The 15,070-nt window shown below is 48.3% G+C and overlaps 1 protein-coding gene across 1 annotated transcript in view; it reads left to right on the plus strand.

Moving 5' to 3' along the window:
- The window catches only part of LOC309548215 (RING finger protein 17-like), a gene marked incomplete at both ends in the record, with an annotated part of 197,925 nt that extends 183,418 nt beyond the window's left edge, over positions 1–14,507 (plus strand). Inside the window, 2 exons of the mRNA XM_082248169.1 lie at positions 7,236–7,336; positions 14,288–14,507. Coding sequence (XP_082104295.1) covers positions 7,236–7,336; positions 14,288–14,507 — 321 coding nt within the window. The remainder of the gene's footprint in view (positions 1–7,235; positions 7,337–14,287) is intronic.
- Positions 14,508–15,070: the final 563 nt, after the last annotated feature.

Consider the following 15,070-nt stretch of genomic DNA (forward strand, 5'->3'; position numbering starts at 1 on the left):
CCATCCTGCTTTACAGTCGCTGGCTTTAACGGCATGGCTGTTGAAAGCCAGGTCCTGAGAGACAGGGGTTTCTCCTCAGAAGTCATTCCTACTTTAATCAAGGCTAGAAAAGCCTCGTCTGGTAAGATTTATTACCGTACATGGAAAGCTTATTTTGTCTGGTGTGAGTCCAGGGGTTTCTCTCCTCGTTCATACTCGGTGGCGAGAGTTTTGGCTTTCCTCCAGTCTGGTGTGGACCAGCGCCTTGCGTTGGCCACGATTAAGGGCCAGATATCTGCCCTGGCTGTTCTTTTCCAGCACTCTGTGGCGTCAAACTCGTTAATCCGCACCTTTATTCAAGGTGTGCGTCATTTGGCCCCTCCTAGAAGGGAGCCTTTACCTCCATGGGACTTGAACTTGGTTCTGTCTGCGTTACAGCGTTCCCCGTTTGAAAACATCAGGGAAATTTCGTTACCTATGCTGTCTAAAAAGGTTGCCTTTCTGGTGGCGATCACTTCTGCTCGCAGAGTGTCGGAGTTGGCAAAGTTGTCTTGCCGCTCCCCTTACCTGATGGTTCATAGGGATAAGGTGGTCTTGTGACCTAACCTGTCCTTTCTGCCGAAGGTGGTTTCGGATTTTCACCTAAATGAGGAAATTGTTTTACCTTTGCTTTGTGCGAATGCTAAACATCCTAAGGAGGTTGCCTTGCATTCTTTGGATTTTGTCAGGGCGATCAGGGTTTACCTGTCGTCGACTGAATCCTTTCGGAAATCGGATTCTCTCTTTGTCCTTCCTGAGGGACCTCGGAAGGGTATAGCTGCGTCTGCAGCGACCATTGCAAAATGGATCAGACAGACCATTGTACAGGCCTATTCGTTGAGGGACCGGGTACCTCCCTTCCGGGTCAAGGCCCCAACTACCAGATCGGTGAGTGCGTCCTGGGCCTTCCGGCATCAGGCCTCGGTGGCCCAGGTGTGCAAGGCTGCGACTTGGTCGTCGGTGCACACCTTTTCCAAATTCTACAAAATTGATGTTCTGGCATCAGCTGATGCCTCCTTTGGCCGCAAAGTTCTCTGTGCAGCAGTGCCATAAGGGACCCTGGGTTCGTCCGGGTCCCTGGCTGTTGGGGTTGTTTACCCTTTGGTTTTTTGCTTTCCTGGGTTGTTGCTCCTGTTGAGCTTTTTTGTTGCGCAGAAGGTTCCTTTGCTGGTCATGTAAGGTTCCTTTCCCTGATGTGGGTACTGCGTTGCCTTTTCTGACGTTTGCGTTTTCCCACCCCTCAAGTCTACACTGCTTTGGGACATCCCCATTAGTGATGACTGTATGAATGGGCGGCGACTGTCGGAGGACGTAAGAGAAAACAAAATTTTTGTAAAATCTTACCGTGAAATTCCTTTCTCTGAGTCCTCCTCCGCCGCCCCCGCCCCTTTTTTGGGGTGCTTAAACACTTAACTTTGCTTGCTACCAAACTGTGTTAGGATGGCTATTGCAGGGGGGTATTGGACTGGTGGGACAGCCTCCATGGGTGTGTCTATGCAAAAAGCTTTTGTATTAAGAAGTGTTGTGCCTAGCTACTCCTGTGGAGAGGAAAACAATACCCCATTAGTGATGACTGTATGAATGGGCGGCGACTGTCGGAGGACTCAGAGAAAGGAATTTTACGGTAAGATTTTACAAAAATTCCGTTTTTTGTAAGAACTTACCGTAAACTTATTTTCTGAGTCCTCTGACAGACGCAGCGCCCGCCCCTCGATTTTGGGGTTGTTTGTCTTCCTGTACTGCTTGCTACGAAACTGATTAGTAAGCTTTGTGTCTGGGGGTAATGTCTAGTAAGCTTTGTGTCTGTGGGTAATGTCTGAAAGGACAGCCCCTAAAGGTGTGTCTAGTGAAAGTTTTTTTTTCAATGACGTTTCACTACCTAGCCTGCTCCTTCAGAGGGCGCCATTACCCAATTGTGGTGAAACTTTGAAGGGCTGAGTCTGTCAGAGGACTCAGATAAAATTATTTTTACGGTAAGTTCTTACAAAAATTCTATTTTTTTTACTTACAGTAAAATCCATTTCTCTGAGTCCACCGACGGACGTAGCTCCCACCCCTCTTTTCTCTGAAGAGTTGGGTTTTGGTGGTGGTTCACTGCTTGCAACTAAACTGAAGATGCAACAGTGAGGCCAGGTATAATATCCCAGGGACCCCGCCCCCCTTGGCGTGTCAAAGCCTTTGGCTCTACCTGGTCACTCCTAGTGGGAGGGGCTATTTACCCATCCATCCATGATTTAAAGCAGCAGCTACGTCCGTGGGTGGAGAAATGGATTTCACGATAAGTAAAAAATGTCATTTTCTCTTACGTCCTCTGACAGTCGCCGCCCGTTCAGTTAGCCTTCACTAGTGGGTAATGGCCTCCTCTACAGGAGCAGACTAGGCAGTAAAAGGTTAACAATCAAAAGCCTTTACACATAACACACCTCTAAGATGCTGTTCCTCCGCTATTACCCATCAGCCACTAGGAGTTGCTCTCCAGTTTCTATGCTGCCTAGCGTCAGGAGTAGGCTAGCTCTTCCATGCTGGGACCTAGCGTCTCAGTTTCTTTGTTTTGTTTTTTTTTTTCCTTAAAACACATTTTTTTTCTTTTGAAATTAGCTTTTTATTTTCGCTAGTTAGTCAGGTCATTTCTTGGAGGACTACAAGCGACAGCAGAGCTGGGCCTCGCACTGGATAATATAGATCATTATGGAGTCCCAGCCTGCCAACGAGCGTCGCAGGTCACTGGTGGGCCCTGGCCTCGCAACGACAGTGCCCTTCGGGATGGGGACTGGCCTGCGGAGGTTTATATTCACCGGGGGTGTCTCAACTCCGGAATGACCGTGTGTTGCTAGCATCCCTCCTTGTCTGACGGCACCCCCACTCAGGGTGGGAGGTTTCCCGTATCAGAGCAGTGCCCGCATCCTCTGGACTGGTAAATACTACTACCCCCTTTTCGCTGGGACTAGGACCTGTAGGGGGGTTCTGTGGGCCCACCCTTAAGGGATGGCAGTGCTGGTGGTCGCTGTGATATCCCCCTTCTGGCCAGCGTGGTAATTTTCCCTCCCTCCCTGGCCCTGCTGAGGGCGCTGTGCGGTGCACTTGCTGTACCTGGGGGGCATGGGGGTTCTGTAGCGTCCAGGGGTTCTCTCTGGGGTTCCCTGTGGTGGCCAGATAGTGTTTGTGTACTTTATTTGGCGCCGTTTAGCGCGCCCGCCATCTTGGGTGAGGGCAGGCTGGCTGTGCTCATTGTATGGGCAGCAGCCATTTTTGCTCCCTATTCTGGCACCGATCGGGCGCCATCTTGGGTGTGGGCAAACGCCTAGTAAGGGCGGCAGCCATTTTGCATGTGATTCCTCCCATTGACTTTCGTTTGGCACCATTTTTTTGAGGCTTAGAGCGGGCATAGGCCTCTAGGGTGTGAGGTTACTTCCTCCCTCCTCTCCTTTTCACTGAGCAGCGTGTGGAAAACACTGACACTGTGGGGGATTTTTCCTGTTTTCTTGGGCATTATCATGTTAAAACGTTTTTCTCTGGTGGCTATCACCTTCTCTGAATGGGCTCCACAGGTTAGTGCAAGTTGCGGTAAGGGTCTGCAGGAACCGCCGTTTTAAAGGGCCAGCGTCCCATAAATTTCTTGCAATAATGGACTCCCAGGATAACTATTTCCCTGCAGACTTGGTTGTGGCTTCAGGTACTCCTGAGTCCTCTTCCATGGCCTCATTATCTGCTGCTCTTGCGACTTTGGCGTCCAAGGTGGATCTGCTGATGCCGGAACGCACTTCTCAAACATGGCCTATGCCCTCCCAGTCCTCTGACTCAGAGCCTGATTTGGTTGCCACGAACAATGTTCCCCCGGAGGGGTCCCTGTCCTCACTTTCCGACGAGGCTCGGTGGCGCGGGAACGCGCTGTGATGGATGCATTTATGAGTTCCATTAAGGAGACTTGGAATTTTGATGATGAGCCATCTCAGTCAAGTAAGCGGGCTGCCTTCGGGTTCCGATAGGCCCAGAAGTCGGGTCAGGTTTTCCCCAGCCCCGAGGAGCTTTCACAAAATTGTGCTTGGCCAATGACGTTGCATCAAACATGTGCTAGTGGTGCCTAAGCGAGTTCACTGCCGCTATCCCTTTGCGGATGCTATGGACAAATGCTGGACAGTGTCACCTGAGGTGGACATACATAAATCCACCTTGATGCCGGTGGATGACTCTCCGGTGTTCAAGGATCCTGTAGATAGGCGTGTGGAGGTGCTTTCCCACCACATGTATTTAGGGACGAGCTCACTGCTCAAACCTGTGTTTGCCTCGGCGATGGTCTTTCCGGCTTTCACGGCATGGTCCAAGGTGCTTCGGAGCACCCTGGCGACAGTCGGCCTCTCCGACTGCCCTTGACATGTTGTATCAAATGGCCGGGATGTACCTGTCTGACGCGGCCTTTGACAAGGCTCCGTTAGTCGCTGGGCTGTCTGCGCTCGGGGTCACGGTCCACTGCATTATTCGGCTGAAAAGCTGGTCAGCTGACCACGCTTCCAAACAGACGGTGGCCCTTATGTGGGGAGTCATCTTTTTGGGAACACTCTGGATGAGTTGATCAAAGAGCTTTCGGGGGGGTAAGAGTACCCTTTTGCCCCAAGCCTCTTAGGGAAAGTCCACCCGCGCTGGGCACAAGAAGCCGTGGTCGGGTAAGCCATAGGCTGGTTCGGGATCCCAGTACACCTTTTCCTGAAGGGACGTCCTCACCCATTTCAGATGTGGGGGGACATCTGCGTTGCTTTCAGGAACCCTGGTTGTCCGGAATTCAGGACAGATGGGTTCACGAGCTGATTCCTTCAGGGTACAAGATCGAGTTTCGATCTCGCCCCGCAGATAGTTTTTTCCATCAAATCTCCATCTGACTCTCTATCGTTTCTGAGATCTCATGGGGGAGGTACAAGATTTGCTCGCCAAAGGAGTCATTGTGCCAGTGCCTTCACGGGACAGGTTTCGCGTTTTTTATTCCAACCTATTCAAGGTGCCCAGAAAAGAGGTCAATGTGCGTCCGATTCTTGACCTGAAGTCTCTGAATCAGCTTTGTGCGGGTACAGGGGTTCCGGATTGAATCCATTGGGTCGGTGGTGGCGTCGCTGAGTCCAGGGGAGTTCCTGGCCTCCATCGACTTGAAGGATGCGTGTCTGCACATCCCTATCTACGAGGGCCATCAGAGATGTCTTCGCTTAGCGGTGGCAGAGGAGCATTACCTGTTTGTGGCGTTGCCCTTCGGTCTCGCTTCGACTCCCAGGTTATTCACCAAGGTTTTGGTTCCAGTGCTGGCTTTACTGCGTTTCAGGGGGATTGCGGTTCTCTGTTATCTGGACGACCTCCTATTATGGTTGAACTCGTGTGCGACTTTGACGAGCGCTCTGACGGTCAGGGTTCCGACGCTCCAGGAGTTCGGGTGGACTATCAACTTCCAGAAGTCGGCACTGATTCCGTCAGTCCATCTGAGTTACCTGGGTAAGGTTTTGGACTCCGCTCAAGTAAACGTTTTCTCCCAGAGAAAAAGCTTCAGACCTTGCAGAGCGAGATCCGGTCCTTCAGGGACAATGATCTCTCCTCTCTGCTGGCATGTATGCGGTCCCTGGGTCTGATGGTTTCGGCTTTTCAAAGCCGTCCCGTTTGCTCAATTTCACTCAAGAACTCTGCAAGTGGGGGTCCTTGCCAGGTAGGGCAGAACGCCTCAGTCGTTGGACAGGTGGATTTCTCTTAGCCACCTAGCAAGATCGGATCTTTGGTGGTGGCTCCTGTCACCATCTCTGACACAAGGCAAGTCCTTCCGGCCTCTGCTGTGGACGGTGCTCACCATGGATGGCTGCCTATTGGGCTGGGGTGGAGTTCTGGGCACGCTTTGTGCCCAGGGGACATGGTCGGTGGTTTGAGCGGTTGAGGTTTTTTCCCAGTCCGCCATTGAGTGTTTTATTGGAGGTCTGACTCCCTGTTTGTCCTTCCTGAGTGTCCTCAGAAGGGTGAGGCCGCGTCTGCGGCAAACATGTCTAACTGGATCTGGCGGGCGATTGTTTGGGCCTGTTCCATTCAGGGTCAGGTTCCTCTTTTCCCTGTCAGGGCTCATTCTAATTGAGCTGTCGGTGCCTATTGGGCGTTTCGCCATCCATCTTCTGTGGCTCAGGTGTGCACAGCGGCGGCTGGTCATCTGTGCAACTCTTCACGGGATTCTACACACTTGCTGTGATGGAGTCCTCGGATGCTTTCTTTGGCCGTAAAGTTTTGTGCGCGGCGGTTGTTTTGCAGAGATGTGTGTTTGTCTCTTCTTGGGGTGTCTTTATCCAGTGTTGGCTCTTGTTGAGCTTGTTGCCCTGTTGGCTCAGTTTGTTTTGACTCTGGCCTGGTTGCACGTTGCCTTTTCTTGGTTGCGTCTTCCCACCCCTCAAACCTACACTGCTTTGGGACATCCCACTAGTGAAGACTAACTGAACGGGCGGCGACTGTCAGAGGACGTAAGAGAAAATAGAATTTTGTAAGAACTTACCGTAAAATTATTTTCTCTTGACAGTCGCCGCCCCCGCCCCTGCCCCTCTTCTTTTTGGGGTTGATAGTCTTCATATACTGCTTGCTACAAAGCTGGAGAGCAGCTCCTAGTGGCTGATAGCTGAGGAACTGCCCCCTAGAGGTGTGTTATATGTGTAAAGGCTTTTGTTTGTTAACCTTTTACTGCCTAGCCTGCTCCTGCAGAGGAGGCCATTACCCACTAGTTAAGGCTAACTGAACGGGCGGCCACATGTCATGAAGATAAGGAGCTGTGTCTGTTGAACTTCAGAGAGAAGGATTTTACTGTAAGTTCTTACAAAAATCCAGTTTTTAAAGGATCTGCTACTGATGGCTTGTTGTCGGATACCACAGCATGCCTTCAGAGGCCTAATGGCGTCCATGCCTGGACAAGTCAGGACTGTTTTGGTGACAAAAGGGGGACCTACTTAATATTAGGTGGGTGGTCATAATGTTATGGCTAATAGCGGTTTCTGGGCTGTATAAGGGCTTACACATGTGGGACTGAAGGACGGTGCATGTCAGAGAACTTGTCACCAGCTGAGCAGTTCCCAAATGCAGAGACTGTAAGATTGATACAAGCTAAATGGCCTCTGCCGTGGAGGGGATGTAACGCAGACTAAGGTAACATTTTGTTGTAATTTTCTAGTCTTTCCAATAAATTGATAGCTAATTTTCTATTTCCTTTTACTGATTAGATGGTGGAAAATATTAAAGCCAGAAATAAGGCTTTTGAGGAACGTGTGTCACGACAGATCGATGAGGAGTTCCAAAAACTTAATACTGCTCTTGAAGCAAGGTGAGTGGTGTTTTTTCTTTTTCTTTTTTCTTTTTCTAAGTGTTAAATGCCTTTTCAAATGATTAAATCGGTTAAAGGTATTCAGATATGTTGATTTGGGGTGTCAATGTTTCATTTACATATCTGCTCATTAACCACTTGAGTCCCAGCAGCTTTAACCTCTTGTCTACCAAGGTATGTTTATAAAATGCATGGTACAGAATTGGTAAAAAAAGCTCACAGCTGCTACAGCAGTTAGCTTTGTACCCATTTTAAGAGCTGGCAAAGGACTTTGTAGTAAAGGTGATCTTATTGCTCTAGAGCAGGGATGGGGAACCTATGTCGCGGGGATTGTATGCGGCCCTCAAAGTCATTTGGTCCGGCCCCCCATTCAGCTGCGCCTGTGTTTCTCAGCTGATCTGTCAGAATGGAGCCAATGCTTCCTGTATAGTTCCGGCTCCGTTCTGACAGTCTGAGTGAGTAACAGGCGGAGTGATATCAAATACACTCCACCTGTGACCAATACAGGAAACATTGCCTCTTCCTCCAGCACGGCGCCGCTGCTAGTCAGCATTTCCTGCCAGCAGCACACACAGCAGTACCAGCCAGAGCCAGCAGTACCAGCCAGAACCAGCAGTACCCACAGCAGTACCAGCCAGAGACAGCAGTACCTACAGCACAGTACCAGCCAGCAGTACCTACAGCACAGTACCAGCCAGCAGTACCCACATCAGTACCAGCCAACAGTCCCCACAGCACAGTACCAACCAGCAGTACCAGCCTGAGCCAGCAGTACCCAAGGCAGTACCTACAGCACAGTACCAGCCTGAATCAGCAATACCCACAGCTGTACCAGCCTCAGCCAGCAGTACCCACAGTACAAGCCAGCAGTACCAGCCTGAGCCAGCAGTACCCACAGCTGTACCCACCAGCAGTACCAGCCAGCTATACCCACCAGCATTGACGACAGCAGTTCTTTTCAAAACTTACCACCACAAAGCCAAATGCGCAACAGACTGACTGACACAAACCTGGAAAACCAGTTGCGAGTAGCAACATCATCAATACCAGCTAACATCATCAGCTAACATCACACACCTCACCAAAGAGAAGCAGTTGCAGCCATCACATTAGTTAATTAAATGTTTGACCAAATATAACAGGCACATTTTTAAGTTGATAATTTTGTACGGCCCCCGAATGATTTTTATAAATACCCAAATGGCCCTTCGCAGAAAAAAGGTTCCCCACCCCTGCTCTAGAGCCTAGCTCAGCCCTTTTATGGGGCTCTCAAAATTAAAGTAAAAAAAATAAAATAAATAAAAATAAAACAAATTTATGTAAAACTTAATTGTTTTCTCTATCGTTCATTGACAAACGCAGCTTCCTATCTTCTTGACCATTGGGTTATGCTGCCCCCTACAGGAGTAGGACACTAGCCAGGAAAAACGTCACCACGCCTATGGTGCAGTCCCTGCAGGCATAACCCCACACACACTCTGCTACAGCCCTCAGTTTGTCTCTGCCTAGTTTAGGAGTAGGACCTAGTTCCATGCTGGGACTGTGGTCTTCGCTGTTGATTTGGGAAACTTTTTCAATGTTACTTTTATTTACCAATTAGAGTTCCCGGAGAACTACAAGCAACAGCTGGCTGGGTTTCGGACTGGATATCCTAGATCCTTAAGGTCTCCCAGCCTGGCCGACGAGCGTGAGCAGGTTATAGTCCAGCACTAAGCCTCGCCACGTTAGAGCCCCGATAGACGGGGTCGAGCCTGCGAGTGGACCATCTCGCTGGGATGCAAAGTACCTGGGACGCCCTGAGTCACAGTGTACCTCCTGGCTGGCAGCACCCCCACCCCCGGTGGGAGGTAGTCTGTTCGCAGCGGCGCCCACCTGATACCGTGGTATGGTGAGTAAAATGTCCCCCCCAACACTCTAGCGGTCTCGGGGTGGAAGTGAGCCCCCTTCATGGAATAGTCGGACCCTCGGGTATCCCTAGGTTCCCCTGCCTTTCAGTCCATCCAGTTCAACCTATGATGTGTGTGTGTTTGCTGTTAACTGTACATTGGATACCCCTGTATGCTGTGGTCTTTAAGGTTTTTTGAAACTATTGATGCTCTCTGCTGATACTACTGCTTGTGGAAGAGAATTAAGCTCTGACAGCAAAGAACCCCTTACGTATTTTAAGGTTAAACCGTTTTTCCTCTAGTTTTAGTGAGTAACCACGTGTCTTATTGTATTCCCTTCCTCTGAAAAGTTGGTTCCTTATGCTAGGGTCATCACCAGTACAGTATTTGTACAATGATATCATATCCCCTCTCAAGCGTCTCTTCTCCAGAGAGAATAAGTTCAGTGCTTGTCGTCTTTCCTCATAGCTTTTATTATTTTTGTTGCCCTTCTCTGGACTCTTTCCAGTTCCAGCACATCCTTTCTGAGGACTGGTGCCCAAAACTGGACAGAATACTCCAGATGTGGCTGGACCAGAGTCTTGTAGAGTGGGAGAATAATCTCTTTTTCTCTTACGTCCTCCGACAGTCGCCGCCACTTCATATTCATCACTAATGGGGTTATTGACCTTTGCTCCGCAGCAGTAGCTAGGCAACAAAATTTATTAATATCAAAGCTTTTAGCATATCCCACCCCTAGGGGGTGGTCCCCTCAGTCAATACCTCCCTGCTTCCTGCATTCCCAACTCAGTTTCTAATGCCTAGCTTAGGAGTAGGCTGGCTGTTCCTGTGCTGGGGCTCTCAGTCCCAGCCTCTATTCTCTTTTTGATTTTATTTTGAGTCTTTTTCTCTTTCTTTTACTTAGCTGTTAATTTTCAGCATTAGTTAGCTTCTTCGGATGAAGATGATCGTGCGGACCTGGGTCTCGGACTGGCCACCCTGGATCCCAGGGCTCAGGGCCAGGGGCTTCCCAGCCTGCCATCGAGCATTCAGCGCAGGTTTCCCTGGCATATTGAACGACCCATCCCTGTTCGCTGCAGGGATGCTATCGGTGAGGTGGCTACCTCACTGGACGCTATTGCGGTTTCGCACCGCAGTTCCACTGCGTCTTGGCTGCGACACTCCCTGTCCTCAGTGCAGCGGTTTGGTCGCTGGAGAAGGCTCCCCACGCCATCCGGACTGGTAAGTGTAACTCTATGTGGGGACCTGTCTATTTGGGTGTCAGTCTGAGACTGTGTGACCCTGCATGTCTGTGTGGCTGCTGAGCTCTCTGTCAGATTCCTGTGTGGAAATGCTGCCTGTGTGTGGGCTGCGAGGGGGGAGGCTCTCCCGCCCTGCTGGGTGAATGTATGAAGCAGTCTGGGCTTAGGCGTGCTGTGTGGCGATCGCTGCGGCGACCTGCCATTTTTTTGCGGCAGAATTATGGTGGCCGGTCCTGTGTGGTAAGGCGCGGCGTTTTGGCGCCAAATGCCGCCGTTTTGGCGGCGATCGATCAGGCCACATGTCGGCGCCATTTTCTATTTGCCTAAGGAATCCTCAGCCGAGCGGCCATGTTTGTGTAGCCTTACATAGGCTTTATAGGGGCGGTCAGTCATTGCATCACTTCCTTTTGCTCTGGGACAGCGATCGGTGCAGCAGCCTGTGTGATCTCTCCAGGTTTTTACCTTCCTTTTCCTGTATTCCTTGCCCTGTGTTCTTATCCCTGTGGGGGTCGGTGTATTCAGTGGGTGCGGTGGGCTGCGATCGCCGCGATCTTAAAGGGGCAGTACTCCTTTTTTCCTAATATTGCTGGGGCATGGATTCTCAGGATTGCAAGTTTCCTCCCACCTTGGTGGGGGGCCAAGGGGCTGCTGCATCCCCCCGAGGGGGCTGATCTAGCTACTATTGTGGCGAACTTGGCTGCTCAGGTGCAGATGCTGGTGGCTGATCGATCCACAAAACGGCCCAGAGTGTCTATTTCCTCTGATTCAGAGGGCGATGGGGCTGCTATGGCTGGAGTGCCCTTCTCAGGGTCTCACTCATCTCTAGACCTTGAGGGGTCTGAGGGGGAGGCTGAGGTGGAAGGGGTTGATAATTCTCCCCCTGGCAGAGCTTGCACTCATGGATGAGTTGGTTGCTTCTATCAAGCAAACGCTGCATTTGCAGGATGAACTTTCATTGACAGGATGTTCAGATGACCCAAGCTCCAAATCCCATTAGACTCAATCAACATGCTAGTAACTTTGATAATCATGCTAGCGACATGGCTAGTCACTTGCTAATTATGCTAGCAACATGCTAATCATGCTAGAAACATGCTAGTCACATGCTAATCATGCTAGCAACATGTTAGCCGCATGATAATCATGTTAGAAACATGCTAGAGAAATGCTAGTAACTTGCTAATCATGCTAGCGACATGGCTAGTCACTTGCTAATTATGCTAGTGACATGCTAGATACCTTGCTAATCATGCTAAGTACATGCTAGTCACTTGCTAATCATGCTAGCAACATGCTAGCAACTTTGCTAATCATACTAATGATGGAAGTCACTTGCTTGTAATGCTAGCAATATGTTTTAAACTTTTTAAACTTTTCACATTTTCAAACTTTCTAAACTTTCTAAACTTTTCAAACTTTCTGGTCAGGCTTTCTCAAGCCAACTTAGTTTGTCTCGACAAACTTTTTTTTCTAGTTACCTACTGCTATGCTACCAAACTGAGTTGGGAGTGGTCACTGCAGGGGGATATTGACCAGATGGGACAGCCCCCATGGGTGTGTATATGCAAATGCCTTTGTTCTTTTGACTAAGTCTTTATGCCTAGCTACTCCTGCAGAGCAGAAGTCAATACCCAACAGTGATGACTTAGAGGCGGCGGCGACTGTCAGAGGATCCAGAGAAAGGAATTTTACAGGTAAGATTTTACAAAAATTCAGTTTTTTGTAAGAACCTAACGTAAAATTCTTTTCTCTGAGTCCTCTGACAGTCGCCGCCCCGCCCCTCTTCTTTTTGGGGTTGATGGTCTTCATGTACTGCTTGCTACAAAACTGAAGAGCAGCTCCAAAACTGAAGAGCAGCTTCTAGTGGCTGATGGGTAATAGCTGAGGAACAGCCCCCTTGGAGAGGGTTGTTATGTGTAAAAGCTTTTTTTTGTTAACCTTTTACTGCCTAGTCTGCTCCTGCAGAGGGCGCCATTACCCACTAGTGAAGGCTAACTGAACAGGCGGCGACTGTCGGAGGACTCAGAGAAAATACTTTTACCGTAAGTTCTTACAAAAATTCAATTTTTTTCATCTGGCAGAACAGAGGTCTGCCTTGTTTACATAGGCATTCCGCTGTTCAGCCTCTCTACGAACGATCGCTGGCTGGACATTACTACTGCCGGATCACGCAGGTGTCCAAACACAGCGGGAACGGGGCTCCAGTGGCGCACCCACCCTGGAGCTGAAGATGATGACCTACTGGTACGCGATTGTACAAATCCCACGGTGTCTTCATCCCCAGCTGATTTTTTCAGTCAGCTCTCGGGTCCTGCTGCTGCCATTTTGCATAAGTGAAATCGGAAGTTAAGCCTTGCGGCCTCACATGCAGTTCCCTACTGCACATGCGTGAAGCGCGGTGAACTTTGTGAATGGCCTGGCGGCGGGGGAAGGAGGAGGAGGGCCAAACTTTTGGGTAACTTTAGCCAAACTCCCCATCAACATCTTGCAGCTCAGTTGTCAGCACCAGCACCGGACCCTCTTCTAATGGGACACTTAATTCTGGTGCAGTCAGATAATGAATAAAACAAATGTTACTGCGCTGCTCACTCTTTAAACTGACTTTTGTGGGAAAATTACATTAATCCCATAATAGTGTTTTTTTTTTTTTTGTGTGTTTCACAAGATATAGATATATATATATATATATATATATAATTTGTATGTAATTTGCAGTTCAGTGTTCAAGTTGCCATATTGATGTCACAGTGCACCTAAGGGATTTATAATTTGATTATGCTTACATGGCAGACTAATGGCTATCCTCACAAAATAACCTGTTCTGGGCATATGTGAATTATCATTCCGCTCTACAATAATTTATACACTTCAAGTGTGAAATAGTGTTAAGAGCTGCTTGAACCAGCTGCAACACAACTATGTTAGTGGGCAGGGCTTATATGGAGGGGTGAATGCTACCCATCTATTACATGCCAAAATTGTATACATAGTTGGGGATGCCCTAATGCAGTGGTTCTTAACCTGGGTTCGATCGAACCCCAGGGGTTCGGTGAGTCAGTCTCGCAGGTTCGGCGGAGGTCAAGACACACACCTGACTCATATGATTCGTGATGACACGCCCGCTCATTGGCTGCAGGTGATCACGCAACATCGCTTGGCCTATCTGTGCTGCAGGAAATTTGGCGCACCCAGTAGTCGAATTGTAACTGTCGTGAGGGTACGTCGTGTGATTTCTTTCTTAATATTAATCCCTTCATACTAACTATGTCGAGCAAAAAACAGAAAGTGGTCGGACGAATATGTACAATATGGATTCACATGTATAACGTAACGTGATGGGAGTCAGCGTCCTAACTGCATGATTTGCAATGCCAAGTTGAGCGATTCTAGTCTAGCACCGGCAAAACTCCATCAATCATGTTTTAATGGTTTTGTTCTTTGTTATTAATGGTTTTGTTCTTTGTTCTTAATGGTTTTGTTCTTTAATGGTTTTGTTGATTTTGTGCACCTATGTATAAATATATACCTAAATATATACCTATGTTTTGAATTTGAAAAAATCATATTTTATTTTTCCAATTAAGAAGGGTTCGGTGAATGCGCATATGAAACTGGCGGGGTTCAGTACCTCCAACAAGGTTAAGAACCACTGCCCTAATGTATGTTATACAGTGGTACTCAAGTGTGTGATTTCTTGTAAGACATAATTTTTCATTTTATGTCAAATCTGTTTTGTTACCAATTTTAAATGGTGCTGTACCCCATGTATATATTATAATTTTCCATAATTTTATATTTGAAATGTTTTTTTCCCAAACACCTAGGAAGTCCCATTTATTTGCTGAATTAAGAGAAGCATCTAATTCCTTTAACGTTAACTTAGAAAAAGCTGCAAGAAACCTACAAGAACAGAAAAAAAATTTGGAATCCCGAGTCTTATGTGCAGAAAAACTAAAAGCATTGCCAGACCTTACAGTATATTGTAATCTTAATCAGGTATGTTTTTATGCTATGTTACCTTCCACGGCAGCCACTTGTGCTTGATATAAAAAAAGAATCAAATTTGTTTTGAAATCAAACCTTTCCCTAATCCTTAACCCAGCCCAAACACTAAAGTGTTACACAGCCTAACCCTTAGACCCCATTCACACAGGGGCGACCCGACTTGCTGGGGCGACCTGTGAAGTCACGGTGCACAGCGTGCACCGCGACCTCGGCACGACATGCACTGACTTCATCATTGAAGTCAATGCGGGTCGCCTCCAGGTCACCGCAAAGTAGTACTGGACCCTCTTTCTAAGTCGGAGCGACTTGTGTCGCTCCTATTAGAACGGGTCCTGTGCTAATCAATGGCAGGCGACCCACCGCGACCAAGTCGCCTGACAAGTCGCGCTAGTGTGAATGGGGTCTTAAAATGACCAAAACCGGAATGATTACACCTAAAGCCTAGTTGTATGTGTGTGTGTGTGTTTATATATATATATATATATATATATATATATATATAATATAATTTAAATCTTCACAATGAATTGTATTTTGCCACTATTAGACCAGCCCATAGAACATCTCCAACTCCCAGCAAATCTCATTTAGCTATCGTTCAT

This window comes from Pelophylax lessonae, assembly GCF_965119305.1.
Source record: "Pelophylax lessonae genome assembly, chromosome: 2".
NCBI lineage: Eukaryota > Metazoa > Chordata > Amphibia > Anura > Ranidae > Pelophylax > Pelophylax lessonae.